Genomic DNA, 20,670 nt, shown 5'->3' with positions numbered 1-20,670 from the left:
ACGGGGAACATGGGGGAGTGAATAGACGTGAAGAGAACGTGGGGTAGTGAGTTGATGCGGCTGGGATCACGGGTTTTGAAATCCGATGAATGTTATTCGGTGAAGGCGAGCTATCCATTGCCCAAGAGCAAGGATCTCAGCTCATTTGATCTTGTTTATCATGATCTTGCGTGCGTGGATGTCTTGATAACAATACGTCTATCATACCGTCTTCTTGGTGATGGGAATGTACCTCATCCACGGATGCTCTTCCCTAAATCCCAACATTGCTTGAATCTTCCTATTCGACATTGGCGCCTCACGCTCTCCCATCTCCCGCGTAAATGGTGTCGACGGGCTCACGCGGTTCAGGAACGCAGTCGTGTTCTCCGTATTTGTGATCTCGTCGTTCGTGGCATTGAACACTTGCCAGCCCAATCCGTTCCTCTCAAGCCCGAGATGGCACATCTGCCCGAGGTCTCGCGCATCAATGTAGGACCATCCGTGAACATCCCAGGACTCTGGCTGGTTGATGTAGCCAGAGAAGCTCTCGGCGTACTTCTCAGGCTCAATGACAGCACCAATGCGAAGACAGTAAATATCCACGCCGAACCGACTCGCGAAGCTTCTGGCAATGGTCTCTCCCACGATCTTGGAAAGCGCGTAAGGATCCGTGGGGTTGCAGTCGGTCTCCTCGTCGATGGGAAATGAGGTGAACTGGCGCCGCTCCTCGGCAAAGGTGACACCGTAGACACAGACGCTGCTCGCCAGAATGACCTTCTTAATGCCCAATTTGCATGCTGCCTCAACGACGTTGTGGATGCTGTTGACATTTGTCTTGAAGATTTCATTATCAGGAGCAAGGAGCGGCCGGGCGTAGCCGGCGAAATGGATGACCGCGTCAGGGATCGAAGACTTCTCGAGGGGCTGGCTGAGGCGGAGTTGAGTGTGAAGCGCGCTGTAGACCTGGCCGGCATCGCTCACATCGCATCTCATCGTGTGGACGGCGGGGTTGTCGAGAGGGACGATGTCGAGGTTGATCACCTCGTGACCGTAACGAAGGAGTTCCTGGATCACCCATCGGCCTGCGACGCCGGAGCCGCCGGTGAAGACGACGCGTTTGCCCATGATGTGTTGATGCTTGAACACAACGAAGGCAGCTCTTTGTTGACTGCTGGCGGTCGGCCCTCAAAGCGCCGAGGATAAACAAACGTGTCTGAGGCTCCCTTGCATTCCTCGCGGGCCTTACGCGCGAATATCACTTCTTTTGAGAGGAGATTGCTGCGCTGTGAGACCCGAAGTTGCACCGAGTCAAGAGGTCCCTGCCAGATGATCCCCTCCCCCACTCTGTAGGGCTTTCCCCGCACGGTATTGAAGTGGTCAGGGGTCGTATTGAGTACGGTCGTCACTCAGGAGATGCCCTAGCCAATCAGGTCTTCACATCATGGACTGTGTCTTTGGTAGGTGGTGTGAAATGAACATGATCAACACTCTGATTCATTGAGACAATTTTCCTTTGTATTCAAGGCATCAGGTTTGTGTTTTGGCTTTTGAACATGACGATGTGTGGATCTCCAAGTACTGATCAAAGACTCGCAGAGACACGGGTCTTGTTCCGTGTTCTTCTAAAAATACATGCCATAATTGCCCAAAGTGAAGTATGTTTTCAGCAACGCATGGACAAAAATCTCAGGCGCATTGATAGTAGTAAGGCGCCGACACTCCCTGGCAGCTCGATCCAGACTAACAGGCAGATATCAGCAGCTTTTTCATCAAAACTGGAAGGGACCAAACTTACCGCGCAAGTAGTACACCCTGTCCATCCTTGCCCACCGCACTGCCCGTACTTAGCAACCGTACACGACGGCGGACTCCCAGTACCAGGAGAAGTGCCGCCACCGCCGCCGCCGCCGCCAGTGACCGGAATCACAGTCCCAACCGGGCCCTTGCTAGCATCGCAAGTCGAGGCACATCCGCTACCGCACCCGGAGCCCGCCGCCTTCGTCGTTCCAATCGAAGCCACAGCGCCTCCCGGCACAACGTACCCAGACAGCTTGCTGTGGATATTCACCAGAATCCCAGGATCACTCGCCTTGTACGCTCCAGGAAAACTAACAGTCGACGGCTTGGCCGTGCCAGTACCCCCAGAGATCGAGATCTGATAGCATGTCATGTAGAACTGCGCACCACCGGAAGACCCAGCAGTGTGTAACGCAATGACCTCAGCTCGTAGGAGATAGTCGCCGTCGGCAAGGTCCTTGCTGATAGGCACGTCCATCTTCCCGCAGCAGGCATTGAGGTCTTTGACGCCCCAGTTGTCATCGTCGCCAGAGCCCGCGCCGGACTTGGCGGACCAGCCGTCTTCAAAGATCTTGAACCAGGCCGAGGACCCGTCGGCTGAGGCGGCGTTGTCGACTTTGCTAAGGTAGACGATTACGGGGCCGTAGTGGGAGCCGCCGATCGCTTCGTTCTTGCAGTTCCGGTCACCGGGTTGCTAGATTAAATGTTAGATCAGTCTCAAAACATGGGATAACTCGAGTAGTAAGGGCTCCGTACCGCGTGCATCTCAATGGTTACTGTGCCGCCGGCCTTGACGGGGCATTTGGCACCGACACCTTGCGTTCCCCCGACGTTACACCGGATGTCAGACCCAGCGACGTTGGTTACTGGCGAATTACTTGGAGGTACTCTGGCGCATTGCGATCCGTGAACAAGAGTTAGTCAAGCAGTTCTATAGTATTTGAAGTGAGATGTGGACTTATCATGTCAGCTCCATCAACCCATAATTGTTGAAAGATGGAATGTCCCACAACACCTTGCGCAAGAAGCGCCGCTGCCACAATAGCGATCGACTTCATGATGATTAACTAAGCCAACTTGTTGGGGATACTTTGCAATTACTCTGATCGTCTTCCTTTGCCCAGAGGGACATCCAACCAGCAGATGTTGGGCCTATGCTTCTTTATACGCATTTCGGATATGGCTAACACGCAGTCAACGTATCACTGCATTCCTTGCGTATGGGGCTTGAGTGGCAATCTCTCGGAGTGAGGAGCAAGCCGTCCATGGTCAGCTTTGCCTTATGAACTGTCGGTGCTTCTGCATCAGAACGTAGGGTTACAGCGGGCAGACGTTCCCGGCAGCGACCACGGCACATCTTTCGACAGACTTTGGGAACAGTCATATGGTAGGGTTTAGATTGGCAGAGAAAGTACGGTACACTAAGATGGTAAGCAAATGTGTTCTTTTCTGGTTGAGAAGCCTTGGCAATATGTCCGGTTGAAATAGCCTGTAGACCGGTAGAAGTCGCCGGCGAGGTAAGTTCCGGATGGAACCAAAAGCGATGGGCACCGGCAGATATTGGTTTTCTGTATACCTAGGTGGCTAATAGTACTGCGTTGAAACAAGCCACCTGCTACCTAAATTTGCGACAATTATCAAATGTCCCGACTTGTGGTTCAACACGACGAGCACCGAGAAATAAAGCAACCCATGAATTCATTAAATCTATCTAACATGATGTGACGTTGTAAGCATTAAGACATAATCTCTGCCAAGGCCTGATTCCCGACATGTTATTACATGATAAGTCTGTGTAGATATGCGTCATCACGCGTGAGCGTGTCTCATGCGAAAAGCAAATATCCTACCAACACCGTAAAAAAACAACATTGCCCCATGATTAATTGGAGTGGGGGCGCTGCAAATATCTCAAGATCTCGGGATCTTGACTCGGAGGGCACTTCTTGCCATCAATTCCAATGGATGTGAGCAAGATCGGGTCCTCTTTGGGAGTCCCAGGGTGGACTTCGAGGCCGTAGGATAGCTCAACCTTCGCGTACCGCGCATTCTCGATCAGCTGAGGCACGTCGATCTCGTTGTCGCCTGTTCCAGCCCGGGCCGCGCGCGCCAAGGCCTCTCTCTGAGCGGCGGGGATGCTGGAAACGCGACCGGCGAGTCCGCCACCGGGCGGTGGTGTCGTGCTACCCCATTCGTAGTTCATTGGCCGCAGGAGTGCTGCGCCGGTCTGCAAGACCCAACTCTCCATTGCTCCCAAGTCTTCTGCTTCCTCTTCCGCCTTCTTCCTCCATCTGGAGGGCAAGAGCTTGGACATGCCGTAGAGGGTGCCAACGAAGGCTCGCTTGATCATCTGGAAGAAAGCATACACCCATTCATCAGGAATCTGGCGGATAATTGCTCCGAGGGGAATGACCAATACGCCGAAGAGCATGGACCAGCCCCATTGCGGGCCGTCGAGAGGGCGGGTGTCGAAGGCCTGACCACCCTTCCAGATGATGATCATCTGACCTGCTAGAGTGGCGCACTGGACGCCGATGAACCACGGGTTGCGGAGGACGCCTTGGTACCAGATATTAAGTCGGTTGTCGACACGACGGCAGTTGTGCTGGTTGAAAAACTGCATGAACACGTAGATGTTGAAGACCATTGTTTGGAAGGATTGTACTTGGTTCTGGTCGCTGGTGTCAATTCCCCAGAGAGACTCGCCGACGTAGTGCAGCGTGAACATCACGGCGAGCTGGTAGACGGCCTGGCACAGGATCATCTTCCACATGGTGATGGTGACGATGGGTGCCTTGCGGGGCTCTGGGCGCTGTCGAATGAAGTCGTGCGAAGGGTAGTCGGTAGCTAAGCCAAGCGACGCGAAGATGTCCATGATGAGATTGATCCAAAGAAGCTGGACAATCGTAAAGAGCGAGTCACCAACAAGCTCCGAGACGACGGTGAGGGTGCCGGCAGTGATGTTGATAGTGAATTGGAACTGCGCACTTTGTTAGCATCGACCCTGTGTCTTTCGCAGTGTTTGGTACTACTCACTTGCAGGAACTTCTTCACCGCGATGTTTACCGTTCGACCCCAGATCAAAGCTTTGACGATGGATGCAAAGTTATCATCAAGCAGGATGATAGATGCAGCCTCTTTGGATACTTCCGTGCCTTGGATTCCCATAGCAAAGCCCACATCAGCCGCCTTGAGGGCCAACGCGTCGTTGGTACCATCACCAGTAACAGCGACAGTCTCACCCATTCCCTTCAGGTGTGTGACAAGGAGTAGCTTGTCTTCCGGGCTAGACCTAGCCAGAACTTGGAGTCGAGGAATGACCAAGTCCAATTGAGCAGGTGTCAGCTTTCGGAACGTCGGCCCGTCCATAGCCAGACCTCCCGGACTGTAGATCCCGCACTCTTTTGCGATGGCTTTCGCAGTCAAGAAGTTGTCGCCGGTGACCATGCGGACGAACACGCCTGCGTCTTGACACTGGCGCACAGAGTCGGGGACTTCCGGTCGGAGAGGGTCGCGAATGCCAAACACTCCGACGAACGTCATATCGCTAAAGTGCTTCTCGAACTTGATCGAGTCGGGGTCATCGGGGTTCTCGAATGCTTCGGCGGAATCCACGTCTTTGTAGGCGACAACTATGGGCCGCAGCATCTGTGAGGCGTAGTCTCGGATCGTAGAACGCATGTCTTCGCGGGCATCGGCGGTGATGACTTGGACGGCGAGTCCTGTCTTTGGGTTCTTGAGGATGAAGGAGCACTGATCGAAGACCACCTCAGCCGCGCCCTTGACGAGAAGCCTGTATTTCCCTTCAGAAACCTTGGCCATGACCGCCATCCACTTGCGCGAGGCATCGAAGGGGAACATGTCGGCAACCTCGTTATTCGCTCGCTCTTCATTGAGAGGGCCCATAGATAGGAAGTCACGGCCGAATCTAAGCAAGGCCGTCTCGGTGCTTGTACCGACAAAGCCGGGATCTTTCGGATCATCGCTCTCGAACGCGGTTGAGTTGAGGGAGACACTGTTCTTCATCAACGTTTTCACATCGTCGCTGAGCGAGTCCAGAAGCCCTCGAGGGTTGTCGTCACTGGCCCCAGAGTCGCTGACAGCACCCTTATCAGCTTCGTCTGTCGTGGTTGACGGCACTTTTGCGATGTCACCGAAGCGCTCAGAGATGCCTATGCGGCCGGCAACGACAGTCATGTTGTTCTGGGTCAGCGTGCCTGTCTTGTCAGAGCAGATACACGTCGCGTTGCCCATAATCTCACATGAACGAATGAGGCGAACCAGGTTCTTATCCTTCAGCATTCTGGTGGTGGCAAAGGCAAGGGCAAGCGTCACCGCAAGAGCAAGACCTTCCGGCACGGTGATCACGACAACAGTGACGGCAAGGATGAGTAGTTTGAAGAAAGTTTCGGCCTTCTCCGAGGAACTACCAGACATCGATCGAAGTCCCACCAAGAAGCGAATGAAGAGGATGAGGAAAAATATGATGCCGGCGATGGCGCCAAAGGTGATGAGCTGCTTGGCGAGCTTACCCAACTTCTGCTGCAGCGGAGTTTCATCCACGTCTTCTCTCAGCGACATCAGAGTCCTACCGTAGGTCGAATTGGTGCCAACAGAGGTGACCAAGTACGCGCCGACACCACCAGAAACCGTCGTGCCGCTGAGGATGAATGGGTCAGTTGCCGATGATCTGTGAGCCTTCTTGTTGCGAATGTCACTATCGCTGGGGACGTTCTTGTGCACCAGTTCCGACTCGCCAGAGATCGTCGACTCGTCGATCTGAATACCAGAGCCTTGGACTAGGACACCATCAACAGCGACAACATCACCGGTCTCTATGTGCATGATGTCCCCCACCAGCACCTCGTATACCGATAGGTTCTGCGTCTTGCCCGATCGAATGACCTTGACGTCTCGTTGTTCCTTTCTCTCGTTGAGCTTCGCGAATCTGTGGTTCTTCTGCCAGTCCGTGGCTGCACTGGCGAAGACGATGACAAAGATGGCGACGACGACAGTCACTCCGTCGACCCATTGGATCTTGTTCTCGCTCTCCGCTGCATCGACGGACTCATAGATACCGAGGGCTAATGAGATTGTGGCCGAGAGTGTGAGGAGGAACATGAGCTTGTCATTGAACGCGATCCATGCTAACCTCATGAATGACTTTTGCTTCCGCTTGGGCAACCGGTTCTCGCCAAATATGCGTCTGCGGTCGGTGAAGCCCTTCTCTTCATGTTGGCCAATGTCCAGATCGATCTTGAAACCATGTTCGTGCGTTGGAGCTGACGGCAAGGGAGTGATTACGGCAGATCGGTGAGCCTTGCCGGCGGCCACTGCCTCTTGGAAGGATATCGCTCCATCGAGATCGGTCTCGTCGACACTGAGGCCAGCGGCGAGATCTGTCCGAAGACCTGCGGCCAATCCAGGGAGACCTCCGAAGGCTCGCAGCGCTGATAGGCTTCGGGCGGTGATCAGCTTATGCAGCTGCGTCGGCGTGAACGCAAACTTGTTGTTTGGGATGTTGGAATCATCGCGGAGGTCAAGCTGTTTCTCGTCGTCGCCCATTTGTTGTTTTGAAAAGTGGTGGTTGTACGAGCTTGACCCAGCTGGGCCGGAGTCCTGCTGTCGTGGTGCAGCAGTGATCTCGTCGGTCATCGTACGTATGGCTGCCCAGAGAAATTCGAACCGGCCGTGGAGTGTCGGTGAAAGTCAAAACTGGCAAGAATTGACGACAAGAAAAGACAGAACAGCCTTAGAGCGGGACCCCCTCCCTCGAAGCTGGGGGTGCCATTTGGTAATATGTTCTGGTCATTCCATCGCCAAGGGAGCCAGAGCTGCAGGTTGGGGGAACACCAAGACGGATCTCACGAGCCGCGTCATTGCATCTTGGCGAATCTCACTGCGGTGCCGAGAGAAGGTCCAAGGCTTCTCGGCACGCTATGGCGATGTGACTGGCTCGATTATGTACGGCTCTGGGGGCCGTATGGGTTGCACAAGCCTTATGGTCTGGGGACCGGTGGGGGTGCTGAGAGGGACCGGACCCTCATGGAGCGCAAACAGTGAGACTCGGCGTTACGACATTCTTGTGGCACGTGGCCATCGGGCGTTCCGGTTACGTTTGCCTCCATCATGAGGTTCCGGTCACGGGGCGAGGCGGAGATCCATGTTTCCTGAAAGTTTATCGCCTCCGTGGCCGTTCGCGGTGGTCGTCGGGGCCTCAAACGCCGTGTTTTCGGTGTCGGCGTGGCTGTGTTTTCCTCGGAGGTTGAAGGAGCTGTGGATATCGCCAGGGGGCAACTTTCTGCTTGTTCAAGCGCGAAGTGGGAAGCCTCAATTTGGCCTTGGCGCGGTGCCGCGGCTAACCGGCAAGGAAGCCCCTTGGCGGGATCCGTCTCCAGAGACCTCGCTTCGACCCCTGACATCATTTGCTTCGGAGTTATTTATGTAACGAGGTGGCTATATCTGATGCCAAGCGGAGACGCACTGACTCAATCAGGAGCTGTGATCTGCAACATGCGACTGATTTTGTGCAGCATTTTGGCTGATCCCAATTGAATGATGGGTCAACGGTCAACGATGAACCTACTTCAAAGACTTGAAGACGACCGCTGTCCTAGAGAGAACACGCGCAACTCCGGTTTGGTTTCTTGAGCCAACGGTCGGACTTTTCAATGAAAGCCGACTGCTTTTGTTGCGCAGCAGTCACGGGCATACCGACATCCTCCCCTCAGCTTGGAGTGAAACTCATAGTCCCTCGCAGGTTTCAATAATCAACGCTTGATGCGAAGATGGCGCAGAGTATCTGATTCAGGCTATTCCGCCCATTCTAACGAAGAAATGTTGCAGAAATAAGGTTAACCTTGATGAGATGGGTAGAAGGAGACGTCAGCGAATCAACACTAAGTAACTGGACATGCCGAGACTGACCTATGCTGTCTTCGATCCTTTGCGTTGGCCATATCCACAAGCCGCGGAAGCCGAGTCAAAGAGACAGTCGGACGGACAAACCTATGGTAATGTTGGAATCTACTTTGAGTTGATGGAAGTACGAGAACGCGAGTTGCTCGTTCTGCAAATGGACTTTCGGCATGTCGGAGCTAACCTGTTTACTATATTGTGATTGCGATCGAACAGCAAATGATGGGGTGCTTGTCAAATAAACTTTATCACCGCCTCCGTGTTGCCAGGCACTTGAGTCGTAACGCATTAATGGCCGCATTGCCGCGCCCGTCATCCGCCAGACACACCATCGCGAACTCCCAAGAATATTTAAAGCCCATCGCCGTCTGTCATTGTAGTTCATCCCATCTCCATCCATTCTACCATTGAACCCACAGTCTGATCAACTACCCACCTAATTCACTCTTTCGACTATCGTCATAATGAAGACCTCTTCCATCGTCCTCTACGCCGTCGCTGCCCTCGCTGGTCTGTCCGAGGCCAAGCGTGGTTGCAGACACGACAAGGCCAACCCCGGAATGGGCTGGTACTACATCGTCAGCGGAGACACCCTCAACGACATCGCGGCCGACTTCAGCACCACCGCTACCCACCTTGCCGAGATCAACGGCATTGCCAACCCCGACTCCATCCCCGCCGACAAGACCATTGTCGTCCCCTGCGCCTAAATTGAAACCCGATGAGCCCAGAATCGAATTGACCTTGGCGAGGTCGGACCTGCAACTTTCATCGTTAGGATGCGTGGGATACTGGACGGGGCCACTGATACGATTGAACATCATCATAGCCATCTGTTGCCCAGATTCTACTTGTTGTAGAAGCATAATACCCTCTGAAATACGATACATTTACTCGTTAGATGACCTACAAGACTCCCGGTGACAAGGACCCATCCTGCGTTATGGAGGGTGACTATCGAAAGCGGTTACTACAACTCAACGATTCGAATTGCTTCGATCGAGTACTTGTGCAGTATCAAACGTGGCTTCCTTACGACGGCCATTTAACTGTTGTCATTACAACGGTGTGCCAACATTTATTCACTGGTGAGATAATATTCACCGAGTTCGTTCCCAGATCAGGAAAATCAAATAATGATGCTGGCAATCGCCCGCAGCTGCAAAAGAACAACACTCTACGTCGGACTGTTACGGCCGCCCACCCCCTATCCATAAATGAACCATAATTGAGGCTTGTTGCGAAAGTAACGCCAAGTCCTTCGCCATTGTGACTAATTGAGTTTGAACGAGCCACGGCACAACCCCTGAGACGTCATGATACCTCGCGGATCAACGGCCTTCTGGATTCTCTGAAGACGCAGCTTGTTCGTCTCCCCGTACCCAGAAAATGGATCTTGGTCATGCTTCGCGTAGTTGATGTACAGCCATGGATGCAAAAGATTCATTTCCGATGCCCGCTGCTTGGATCGCGCCAGCCACCTGTCAGCGTAGGCATTCATCGCCTCGTCGTCTTCGCGATCTCGCCAGCCCAGAGTGAATAGAGCAACTGTCATTGTTAGGGCTGTTTCAACGTGTTTGGAAGCGGACTTACTGTTCAATGGTTCGTCGGACTCAATCCCCAAAGCATTTCCGCCGCGTACCTCCATCGCCTTGATGGCGTTGATGTGTAGCGCCTGAAGTACAATTGAAGACGTAAAGCCTGGTGTATCCTTAACCGCCTCGGCCTCTTCCGCAAATATGTCTTGTACTTGTTCATACAGCTCTCGGGATGGACGGAATGTGACGGTGGCGTACAATCGTCTGAGTCCGTGTCAGTTCATGAAACGATTATTGACCTGTGGTTTGAACAATTCCTTACCTCAATACACGAGAGCCGACGTTCTCCATCGCAAAATTACTCATCCAGTCCACACGCACGGTGCTGGATTCAAACGGTAGCTGGTTGAGGCTATCAAACACGGCGGGCTCGAGGATCGGCTCGTAATATGCTTGAGTGACGGACATTCGGAAACGACTCTCCGAAGAGTCCCAGAAATATCGAGTCGAGAAACACATGGAGGTGTCGTTGGATTTCGTTGTGGTGAGATCGAAGACCTCGTCGAGCAATGGCGCCGTGTAGTTGGCATGAAACGTCTTATCTCCCGACAACAACTTTCCTTGAGGTACGAGTCGAGAACGGAAGTTTGTGACAATGCCAAAGTTGTTGCCGCCTCCGCGCAGGGCAAAGTACAAGTCTGGGTTCACCGTCTCGCTGGCGTTGACGATCGTGGAGTTGGGCAGCACGACCTGAAGACGTTAGTATCAACACTGATTGTCGAGTCCATTTCCTGCCTGTGTAACTGACCTGATACTCGTAAACATTGTCCACTGCCAGCCCATACTGCGGGGATAGGTTCGAAATTCCTCCTCCGAGAGTGTAGCCAGGCACACCAACATCGGCGACTCGTCCCGCGATGTTTGACAATTCGTGCTGCTCTAACGTCGTGTACGCCTCTCCCAAAACCAATCCAGGGCCTAGATTGGCCCAGGATCTGTCATCTGCCAGCTCAACATGATCCATTCGGTTCAAGTCAATCGTTACCCCGCCAACCGAGTTGGAGGCGTCAATATTTGTCGAATGGCCCCCTCCCTTGACGGCGAACCGACACCAGTTGTCGACAATAATCTCAAGGGCCCTTGCAACATCACTGGTAGACGTGGGCTCTATGCGACAAGCTGGAACGACTTCTTGCTGCTTCGCGTCCCAGACTGAGAAGTCAGGGTCATTTCCTCCCATGTGGACTGCCGAACCAAACTCCAAGCTCAAGTGGCCACACTGTTGTAAGGTTATCTTCTTGGAAATTGCACTAAAATCAAAGTCACTTACTGCTTGCTCACAGCTGGAACTGGAAAGACTGATTTCATTGTTCCTCTGAGGCTGGTTCGCCAGAAAAGCGGGCAAGAAAGAACTGCCCAGCATGGCTGCAATATGTCCTTGAGTACGCCGTGCAGGGAAATATGAGATCTGGATGCTTGTGTAGCCTGTGGAGAATTGGGGTAAAGAAATGGAATGATGGTACTCATGTGCGCGACCTCTGGCATCGATTGCAACCTGATTTCATAAGCGCCGTGAAGCCAGAAGACAGGCGTCTATCAGCCTAAGAAGAGTCCGTTATCTTTTACCTTCGCTCGATTGCAGATGATGCCAATCGCAGGACTTGTTGATACGAGAGGCGAATGAATGGCCGTGGAATATTGCAGCGGTTAGGTACCAGGTCTAGCTATTCTTGGTCTAGAACAGCATGTCTTGGCAGCAGATGCATTCGCTGACGTCAATCTCGTCGCGTTGAAGTACCACATGCCCGGGACCCACTGTCAGTTGGGGTTCGTATCTAACTCCGAGATCTCTATGGCGGTAGCATCCGGCCCCGCATGTCAGCAATTTACAGATGATTGGCTTGCACTGCTCCCACCTCACTGCAGTTCAAATCATCTTCCACGCATGATAAGCTCAAGTCAACAAAACAGCATACCAGTCTGTTCATCGGAGGAGAGAGATGCAAAGAAGACGATTTCTTTGAGGGGTGTTTGCGAGCGCCCCTTGGTTCCTTTGCTGCAGCCACTATAAGAACATTCAGCCAAACTGGGTTCCCAAAGACCATTCCTTTGACAGCGGGGGAACTTAGTGTACCCCAAGGTCGAAAGCGCGCCTGTTGTTTTTACAGAATGTAGGGAGACGTCGATATGAAACGAGCAACCAGATGCTGCAAAGAAGCATCGTAGTGAGACCCAAGACTCTTGGCTCCCAGGAAACGGGCATATCGCCCTGTCGCCATGAGTGCGCCGATAGAATGGGAAGTCAAGTTCCATCTACTGTGACACATCCATTGCTTTGGACAGCAGAATGACTCCAGGCTATCACTGATTACCGTCGACCAAGTTGACAAGACGCGGCCGAAAGACTAGTTCAATGTTTGGATACCTACTGGAGATGATGCCCTGATCTCAAGCTCTCATCCCACTTTTACGAGTTAGGTGCTGCTTCTCACATTCTAGCTGCATGCCTAGCCACCACTTCGTGGGCAATCGCCGAAGCATATGACTCCGGCATGCGGCGGAGCGTTCCCTTCATGGTGCGGGAGGCCATCCATGCCCGACTATCTATACCTGATGAGGATGCAGTCAGGAAAAGCTCTCACACACGCATGCGTTGAGTTATATTCATAGACATCTACAATGCCTGAAATGTCGACGAGTATCTGCAAAGCGGAGTATGCATTGGTAAGATCCAGACCTGGGTGCATTTACAGTCTTGGATCGACCGCAAGATGGGCTGCTACTTGATTCAGGCCGGTTTCTGAAGTCGATCAATCGCCCAAATACATTGTGTAATAGATAGTTGAGATGTTCACTCATCCGGCCCAAATATGAGTAAAACATAAGTCGATGGATGGAGTTATGACTACTGACGAAGATTAATCTCACCTTTTGAGCCTCGCTATTCTAAGGAGTCGGTTGTAGAACCTCCTATGTAAGTGGCCTGACTCGATCCATGCTGAATCAATTGGATGTGATATCGACCCAAATATAGGCGCAAGGGCTGGATCTCCGGCTTCTGACGGCGCGTCATGGGTAGTCGATGAATACGAAGCCTTGCCTATCTTGCGATGAATTTGCCGCTGAAGTTCCTCGTCCTTTTCAATTTCCTCCGCCAGGTCCAGAGGCAGCCGAGATTTCAGACCCTCAAGGTCTTCTTCCTTGACTACTTGACCATTTGCGACGAAGAATCTTAGTATGTCGACTGTTTGAGACAAGTCAAAATTTCTCAGGCGAGTGAGAAATGACAGCCATTTCGTGTACGCAGCGTCAATGTCAGGACTAAACTCCATCAGAATTTCGGCCATTTCTGGTTCAAGTATGCTTTTCGAGATGATTGCTGTTTCGAGAAGAACATCCAACTCTTGCGCTGTTGGAGTGCCTTTGCTCAACAGCAAGTAACGAAGAAATGCCCAGAGACAGCCCTCGGCTGCAAGGAACTCCTTTGTCCTTGTTGGAGGAAAAGCCGCTTTGACGTTTTCTCTTGACGATGAAAGTTGTTTAAGTAAATGAAAGACTCTAAGGCAAATCTCAATGTATTCCTTGTGAAGTTCGAGAGTGTGTTGTCGATATTGAAGCTTCGATAAACAACCAAGAGTGTTACGGATCACGTCTTCCGTGGGTTGCTGAGGCGTTAGGCGGACTTTGGAGTTTAAGTCCATGATGAGGTGAAGAATATATCCGGCCAGAATTCCTTGGAGAGCATCAAAGTCTTGAGTTTCATTTTGAGAGAATAAGAAGCCATTCTGATGCGTGCGACTCTGAAGATATTCCTTCACGGTCCGGTGAAGGTATGAAACGAAAAGACCACATGATGCCTCTTCCATAGATGCTTGCTGCTGAATTTCTAAAAGCCCTCCACATCTGACGATGATTTTGCTTGCCATTTCTTGAGACCTCAAGTCAATCTGACGTTGATCAAGATGGCCTGGATGCATAACAAGTGCCTGCTTGATATCTGTATGAATTGCTGTGTGCAGCTGCAGGAGCGTCAGTTGCGTCATGGGTGCTCCGAGTTCTGAGGCCTTGTATACCGAGCGAAAGATTCTGGCCGCGTCGTCCTTATAAATATTGTCGACGCGAAGCATCTTGTCGTAGAGCTGCGATAGCTCTGTCGGGAACTCCCGTAGCCTTTGCTTTAGTTCAGTTATCCCGTCGCCATTACCTCGTCCTTGTAGCAAGGATTCAACGACGAGCTTAACCCAAAGGAAAACACCCTGCGCACAGCTTACGATTTCATCCACAAGTTCCGTAGCTGCGACTTGCTGGCCATGAGCGATTTCATCGCACCGCGCATCCCCTTCAAGTCTATCTGACACGAATCGGGCAATGTCTGGAGCCGTGAAATCTTGCAAGCGAAGCGAAGGAGCTTTTCGGAAGGCTTCAATGAATGGCCGATACGGGCGGCTAGATAAACAACATTTGACGTTTTCAAACGATGATATTTTTGTGAAAAGCCGAGCGATGTCAGTATTGTCTCCTTCGTATTCATCAAGTCCGTCGATAAACAGGCAGAGTTGGAGAGGATATTGTGTCTGTGATGCGATTCGATGTAGGGCCTCTTCTAGAGCTGAAGACGACCACGACACCTAAGCTAAAGTATTAGCATCTCAACGCCCCATGTATGTCGAAGGATAACTACCTACCGGAAGTGACCGATAACCCACTCCCACGTTGTCATCCGCATTCTCATTTTCCGCACGAACACGCTGATAATAACGCTTACTCCAAAGGTCTGGGAATGCCGTCGGAAGAAGGTGAGGGTACTCGCTGCATATCTCATGCAGTATTGACCTTAGGAGGCCAACTTGTGAGCTTTGGTTCTTGTCCCCGCCATTTAACCAGAAGAAGAACTTGGCGGTACACAAATGGTTTCCGTACCCGTCCGGGAACTTTACACTCCATTCGTGTAGAAGTTCATGCGTTCTTTCGTGTGAAACGACGTATTTCATCAAAGTTGATTTTCCTGACGCAGGTTTCCCACTGACCCAGTACACACCGCTACCGCCACGGAGCCACCCTGTAAAGTCACTCCAGATTCTTTTGCTTGCTTTTAAAGCGTCTTCGTCTGGCTGTTCGAATATCCAATGAAAGGTGTCTTCATGTGCCTCCACGACGTCGTCATAACGTGGTCGGGAAATCTTGATTTGAAGATCTTTGAGAATTCCGCGTCCCACTGAGTGTCTTTGTTGTCTTTCCGAGGTTGCAACCCGGACTATCTGGGAATGATCTTTCCTGGGGATATTAGGATTATCGTTCAGGACATCTTTGATCAGCACTGGAGATCCTTGGCCTGGTCCGACAATGACGTGCTCTACCCGACTCAATAGCATGCTAAGGGCCCTGACTTGTGATTCTAGTTGCCGAGACGCGGTCTGATGTCCTGACAAGAGACCGGTGATGATCATTCTGTTGTCAAGGCTTAAGCTTCTGAATCTTTCCGATTGCTGCGCCATCATGAAATCAAGCCGCGTACTATTACATGAACGTGGTTAGTTTGTACGTTCAACGCCCGAGACCGCGGAATAAAGCACTTCATACCTAATGGAAACCAAAAATGAACTTTGCACAAATTCGCTAGCCTTTCTCACAAGAGCACTCATATCGTTGATCCTGTCTTTCTTCCATACCCTGAGAAAAATTGCGTAAATGACGTTCATTGTTAGCTGAACCCGTTTTCTTTTCGACTTTTTCCGTTGATTGTTTTGATGTACGTCGGATTGTACCTTCACTTCATCCAAAATTGCCAGGAATTCTGAAGCGACAGTGAGACATTCTTTGCAGGCGGAGAAAAGCGCCTGATCCGCTTGATCCATTCTTTCGGCTTCGATGAGGTGTGGTAAATCGTCGTGTATCTTGGTGTGAAACTCTTGACATGATGTCTCAAGTGCCGTTATTTCCATCAATCGGATCATCCTCTCCGCATTGAGAGCTGCTTCTGCATCACTCTTTAGCTGACCTCTGCCCAGTATCTGCCAGACATCCTTTAGGAGCTTGCCAGCAAACTCTGTGAACTGCAGAACATTGCCAGCAAGGGCGAATGCAGCGATTAGCTCCATCGTGAACTGGGATGTGGTCAAAAGTGTCCAGGGAAGGAGCTTAGACTTCCGGGCCCATGATAGACAAGGAAGGAGAAGCTGTGAATTTAAGATAATGGAAGGGAGAAGAATCCGATCGGTTGGCAACACGGAACACTATGCAGCAGACGAGGCTTGGCACAAGTTCTGCCTTGGCAGCTGAGTATTACCCCTCCTTTTACCTCAATAAAAATAACGCCACCCAAGAGTCGGTCAGCATTAGGCTCCAGCACGCCATACTTAAATATGATTGACCGAAAGTGATGGCTGCCTGATTTAGGCCGACTTTGTGGCCCATGCAATCTTTTCTCTTTAAATCGATATGACTCAACTACTGAGCCTCATCAACGAACAGAAGACATGACGTGGAGACAGGACACCGGAGCCAACTGGTACCTGTAGAGATTGGTGAAGCCGCCTCGTTTGAACATTCAAGTGGTTCAAAGAGTTATCAGCAAAATGACCAACTCCCTCGAAGCGCTATGCCGGGCCTGCGATGGCTCTAGATCCAAATCCTCATCATGGAGGCTCGTCATTTCAATTGCAGTACTGTGTATAGCGATTGTCACTTGGATAAACGTCGCCTATCTCTTTCAAATCTTAGCCAAACGTTCGATGGCTTTTCAATCGCGGGGAACTTTGAATGCGACCAAAAAAGTTTCTCTCACCGAGTTCAGATTCAAGGTTGACTTCGAAATACCAGTCATCTTTGTTGGAGGGACAAATAACACAAGGAGTCCCCTCAGGAATCAGCCCTTTTGGGTTTTAGACGGTCATAACGAAGACTATTTCTTTCCCGAGGCACACTATATTCCGGAAAATGAAGGATGGAAGATGCTATTGTCAGCAATCCAGCGGATGGAGAGACATTCAAAACAATGGCAGGCAAATCAACTTGGGCAGCCAGATATCGACGCGGCCCCTGAACTGGATAATAGAACAGTCTCCGTCGCAGTTCAGCATCAGACATATTCTGCCGATGACCTGGACCGTTTATGTGCGATAACGACGATAAGCAACCTCATTGCGCTGGTAGCCCTTTTGGGCCTTCATTGGGTCGTCTTCGAGCCCGGGCAGGATCTATACAGAGCCGAAGGAAATGGTTATTTTTTGCAAGGTCGATTTATCAGTCGGCTCGGTCTTGCATTTGAATTTCAATCTGACAACATGAACAAGTTTGAAGAAAAACGCATCATTCCAGCCATCGAGATCAAAGAGCTTTGTTTCGGCCTTGTCCCTACGCTATTCCGAGATATTGAAGGGGAAGACGACATTTTTACTAGCTTAGATGATGTGAACAATTTTGGCAGCGTTGACCAGTTCATGAATTTCGACACTCTTGAACTCGGGAGCCGTTCTGAACTCGCCGACACTTTTACTTATCTAGGCTGTAAGCCAGAAACAGTGGAGGTATTCTTGAGTGATTCAAAAAGGATGACACATCTCTTTCCAGGTTCGTGATCATCAGCCGTTTGTGGCAAGAAGCTAACAGGTGTGATGTAGTCTCTTTTGAGCTCATTGGCATGCTTTCTCGCACATTCCATGTGTGGGATACGTCATTCCGCATGCTGCCAAATCCAACCATACATCGATGGAGTTCCACTTCAATGGATCTTTTGCATCTCTTAGCTATGTTTGGCTCAAGATTACAACAACCCCGCTACCCGCTCCAAACACGACAAACAGACGACATCTTGGACCGTATCGAGTCGATTGTGGTCCTTTATGATGTTGAGCCAAGGGGCTGCTCCCATAAGCTTCTCAACGAGATACACAGAGCCATCGATGACATTGACACGTACCTCAGAGAAGAAAATCGGCTTGCCATCAGACTCACTCTCCGAACCCACTTCGATACTGTCCTCGAACACTTGAACAATGGCAGTGAGACGTTTTTGAAGCTTAACTCAGAAGCAAGCTCCATCCGTGAAAGAGAATTAACACGGATATATTTCCGCGTAATTTTTCCTGCTGTTGTTGGGCCGAAGTCACCACCGGACAAGGCAGATACAAGAGAACACCGGAAGCATGGCGGTGTCACTTTTGTCAATCGAGAACATGACTCCGACTCGGACTCGTGTGACGAATTCTGGCTGGGCTGGGACGCAACTGGACTAGATGGCCGGTGTCAGAGGCTTCGTAAGAAGGCGGGGCTGGCTCTAGGAATCGAGGACAAACGAGCAAATATTTGGTACTGTCTCATGTTTCGCGCCATATTTTGGCTAATGCTGCATGATTTTGACAAGCGCGACGTTATGATACCAAAAAGTCGCTATCTCGGCAGCAAGCTTAAAGCATTCGTAATATAGACAGAAATACACATCTACATCTGGTCTGTTATCTATCGCAAAGACTGTGTTGGAGTGGTTCTTATCATCAATGTCCTCTTGTTATTCATTGGCTTACTAAATTAACCACGGTCGTCAGTCACGGAACCCATTCATAACTTACATCTTCGCTTTCGCTATCGAGGCCCCTCAAGGAGGCCGAAGGGCCAACTTCCCCACGCCAACTACTGCTAGATTTATTCGAGCTTACCAATGGCTTTTTTCTTTGGTCCGCCCGACGGACGAATTACTGGAGTTGGAGTGCGCAACGAGTACATATAGAGCGAGCGCTCCTCTTGAAACGGGTTTTCAGCTCTGACCACATCGCAATCTCCCAAGACAGCGGTGGGAGCCCAAGTAAGAATTGATTTCAGTTGAAAGCGTCACAGAAAAGCACTTTGTGCGAGTCACGCACGTCGCTACCGATGCTTTCTAGCAATCACAACGTCCCTTGAGGACCTCGATGAGAAGATAGTCCTTGAATCAGTCACGGGAGGCATTCAAGCCCCAGCCAATGAGATATGGCCGTTTTTGTCAGCAATCGGAGCTGAGAAAATACGGATACCGGGCTGCACCCGATCAGCAGTGTTGGAGGGTTACGGAGAGGGTGCTGTTCGGCGTGTCTACTTCGGCGAAACCTTCTTCGATGAGCGCATACTCGTTTGCGACCATGCTTCGTACAAGTTGAAGTACGGAGTGCATCAACCGAATCCCAGTTCTGCGAAGGGGGTGCTTGCGGCGGTTCAACTGCACGACTTGGGGGACAGAAGACTAAAGTCACATGGGTATCAGGCGCTACGGAGCTTCCACCAGAGCATGAAACGAGCACCAAGGAGCAAGCTGTAGGATTTTGTCAAGGGCAAATTGCATCCTTATGAAAACTCAGCCAGGCTACAATCTCTTCCTTCTAGAAGGCTTTCTGACCTTTCCACATTGCGAGTGCATGATGCAAAGAATATCAGCTATTGATTGAATAGTCTCAATATTACGCATAGACACTGTCTACTATGATTGTATTACACAACGCCCGGCAATAACTAAAATTTCAATAATTTCATTTTCCAACTGGTAGCCTGTTAGTGTTTGCTATAGACTCTGTAGTGATGAAGACACCTCAAATTGAAAGTCTCTTTCGCGACCAACGCTGAGATGGGTGTGAAGCGGTCTAGTCAACTACATTTGGAAACCACACAGGGACAGCCTTTCTAGCCTGGTGGTGGTGGTGGTGGTGATGGTTGTCTGGTCTGGTTTGGTGTGGTCTCGATCACAATTTGTTTGGCCTCATCATTTTTGGAACAAATGTATCGTATCGGCTGTCTACCTAGGCTTCTATGCAGTTGCGTTGATGATCGGATGGTTATAGGAACTGTGAAAAGCTCTTGTTCTTAGATGCCTCAAATCAAGCTCCAATTAACCTTTCCACCAAAGCCATCTGACATGGCCGTGCAAAATTCTTGCATCGCTTAATCAGTGGGGCATCCAGACGGGCACTTGGTGAGTGATTAGCTTGGATCCAAATTCATCCTCTGAAACCGGTTCTTACGCATGACGCCTGGCATTCGCCAGGAATATATGAACAGCAGCTGGGTTGGGAGGGGGTGTCGCCGCCTCTAGGTCGGCCAACGAGCTTCGGGTGCTCTAGGGCATTGGACTGCCTGATGGCCGGGTTGGCCATGGCCATAGCAGCAAAGAGAGTAACGATGGCAATCTTGAACTGCATTGTGAACTTTAGAGGCTGGTGTAGTTAAACTTGGGTTGAAAGATTGAGCCTTGAGGCAGTGAAGGGATGAACTGAATGGTTTGGATGACTTCTCCTAAAAGCCAGATGATCTGGTTGCCGCCTTTTATGTCTGTTACTTCGGCTTCGTCGGGTCAACTCGATTCATGCTTTTTGTGGTGCTGTGTGTATGATAATTGATTTGCCGGTTCGGGAGTTGACTACGACTATCTAGGATAACTTGACCGAGATTAAGCAGGAGTATATCTAAGTTT

General features: G+C 50.9%; 9 protein-coding genes across 9 annotated transcripts; 3 read left to right on the top strand and 6 right to left on the bottom strand.

Annotated features, from left to right (window-relative positions):
* Nucleotides 1-201: 201 nt before the first annotated feature.
* GCG54_00015128 (uncharacterized protein) lies at nt 202-1,107 on the bottom strand (the record flags this gene model as incomplete). The annotated part of the gene is made up of 1 exon (XM_045414943.1): nt 202-1,107. One exon carries the CDS (start codon nt 1,105-1,107, stop codon nt 202-204), a length of 906 nt encoding a protein of 301 aa, XP_045261065.1.
* A 561-nt stretch (nt 1,108-1,668) lies between these two features.
* On the bottom strand, nt 1,669-2,837 carry GCG54_00015127 (putative endo-beta-1 4-glucanase D; the record flags this gene model as incomplete). Its single annotated transcript, XM_045414942.1, has 4 exons — nt 1,669-1,722; nt 1,778-2,473; nt 2,536-2,645; nt 2,738-2,837. The coding sequence occupies 4 exons, from the start codon at nt 2,835-2,837 to the stop codon at nt 1,669-1,671; spliced, it is 960 nt and encodes a 319-aa protein (XP_045261064.1).
* An 824-nt stretch (nt 2,838-3,661) lies between these two features.
* Nucleotides 3,662-7,434, bottom strand: GCG54_00015126 (Calcium-transporting ATPase 2; the record flags this gene model as incomplete). The annotated part of the gene is made up of 2 exons (XM_045414941.1): nt 3,662-4,759; nt 4,816-7,434. 2 exons carry the CDS (start codon nt 7,432-7,434, stop codon nt 3,662-3,664), a joined length of 3,717 nt encoding a protein of 1,238 aa, XP_045261063.1.
* Nucleotides 7,435-9,161: 1,727 nt separating this feature from the next.
* GCG54_00015125 (uncharacterized protein) lies at nt 9,162-9,407 on the top strand (the record flags this gene model as incomplete). The annotated part of the gene is made up of 1 exon (XM_045414940.1): nt 9,162-9,407. The coding sequence occupies one exon, from the start codon at nt 9,162-9,164 to the stop codon at nt 9,405-9,407; it is 246 nt and encodes an 81-aa protein (XP_045261062.1).
* A 563-nt stretch (nt 9,408-9,970) lies between these two features.
* GCG54_00015124 (Bifunctional solanapyrone synthase) lies at nt 9,971-11,658 on the bottom strand (the record flags this gene model as incomplete). Its single annotated transcript, XM_045414939.1, has 4 exons — nt 9,971-10,245; nt 10,291-10,499; nt 10,558-10,985; nt 11,044-11,658. The coding sequence occupies 4 exons, from the start codon at nt 11,656-11,658 to the stop codon at nt 9,971-9,973; spliced, it is 1,527 nt and encodes a 508-aa protein (XP_045261061.1).
* Nucleotides 11,659-13,908: 2,250 nt separating this feature from the next.
* GCG54_00015123 (uncharacterized protein) lies at nt 13,909-15,493 on the bottom strand (the record flags this gene model as incomplete). The annotated part of the gene is made up of 3 exons (XM_045414938.1): nt 13,909-13,917; nt 14,054-14,809; nt 14,921-15,493. Coding segments are annotated over 3 exons (1,338 nt in total), but the record flags the coding sequence as incomplete, so codon positions are not given.
* Nucleotides 15,494-16,810: 1,317 nt separating this feature from the next.
* On the top strand, nt 16,811-18,660 carry GCG54_00015122 (uncharacterized protein; the record flags this gene model as incomplete). Its single annotated transcript, XM_045414937.1, has 2 exons — nt 16,811-17,804; nt 17,855-18,660. The coding sequence occupies 2 exons, from the start codon at nt 16,811-16,813 to the stop codon at nt 18,658-18,660; spliced, it is 1,800 nt and encodes a 599-aa protein (XP_045261059.1).
* A 532-nt stretch (nt 18,661-19,192) lies between these two features.
* On the top strand, nt 19,193-19,366 carry GCG54_00015121 (uncharacterized protein; the record flags this gene model as incomplete). Its single annotated transcript, XM_045414936.1, has 1 exon — nt 19,193-19,366. The coding sequence occupies one exon, from the start codon at nt 19,193-19,195 to the stop codon at nt 19,364-19,366; it is 174 nt and encodes a 57-aa protein (XP_045261058.1).
* Nucleotides 19,367-20,197: 831 nt separating this feature from the next.
* On the bottom strand, nt 20,198-20,398 carry GCG54_00015120 (uncharacterized protein; the record flags this gene model as incomplete). Its single annotated transcript, XM_045414935.1, has 1 exon — nt 20,198-20,398. The coding sequence occupies one exon, from the start codon at nt 20,396-20,398 to the stop codon at nt 20,198-20,200; it is 201 nt and encodes a 66-aa protein (XP_045261057.1).
* Between the last annotated feature and the right edge of the window lie 272 nt (nt 20,399-20,670).

This window comes from Colletotrichum gloeosporioides (genome assembly GCF_011800055.1).
Source record: "Colletotrichum gloeosporioides strain Lc1 chromosome Unknown consensus_66, whole genome shotgun sequence".
Lineage (NCBI taxonomy): Eukaryota > Fungi > Ascomycota > Sordariomycetes > Glomerellales > Glomerellaceae > Colletotrichum > Colletotrichum gloeosporioides.
Note: the sequence above shows the minus strand (reverse complement) of the source record. Positions and strands in the feature narration are given on the sequence as shown.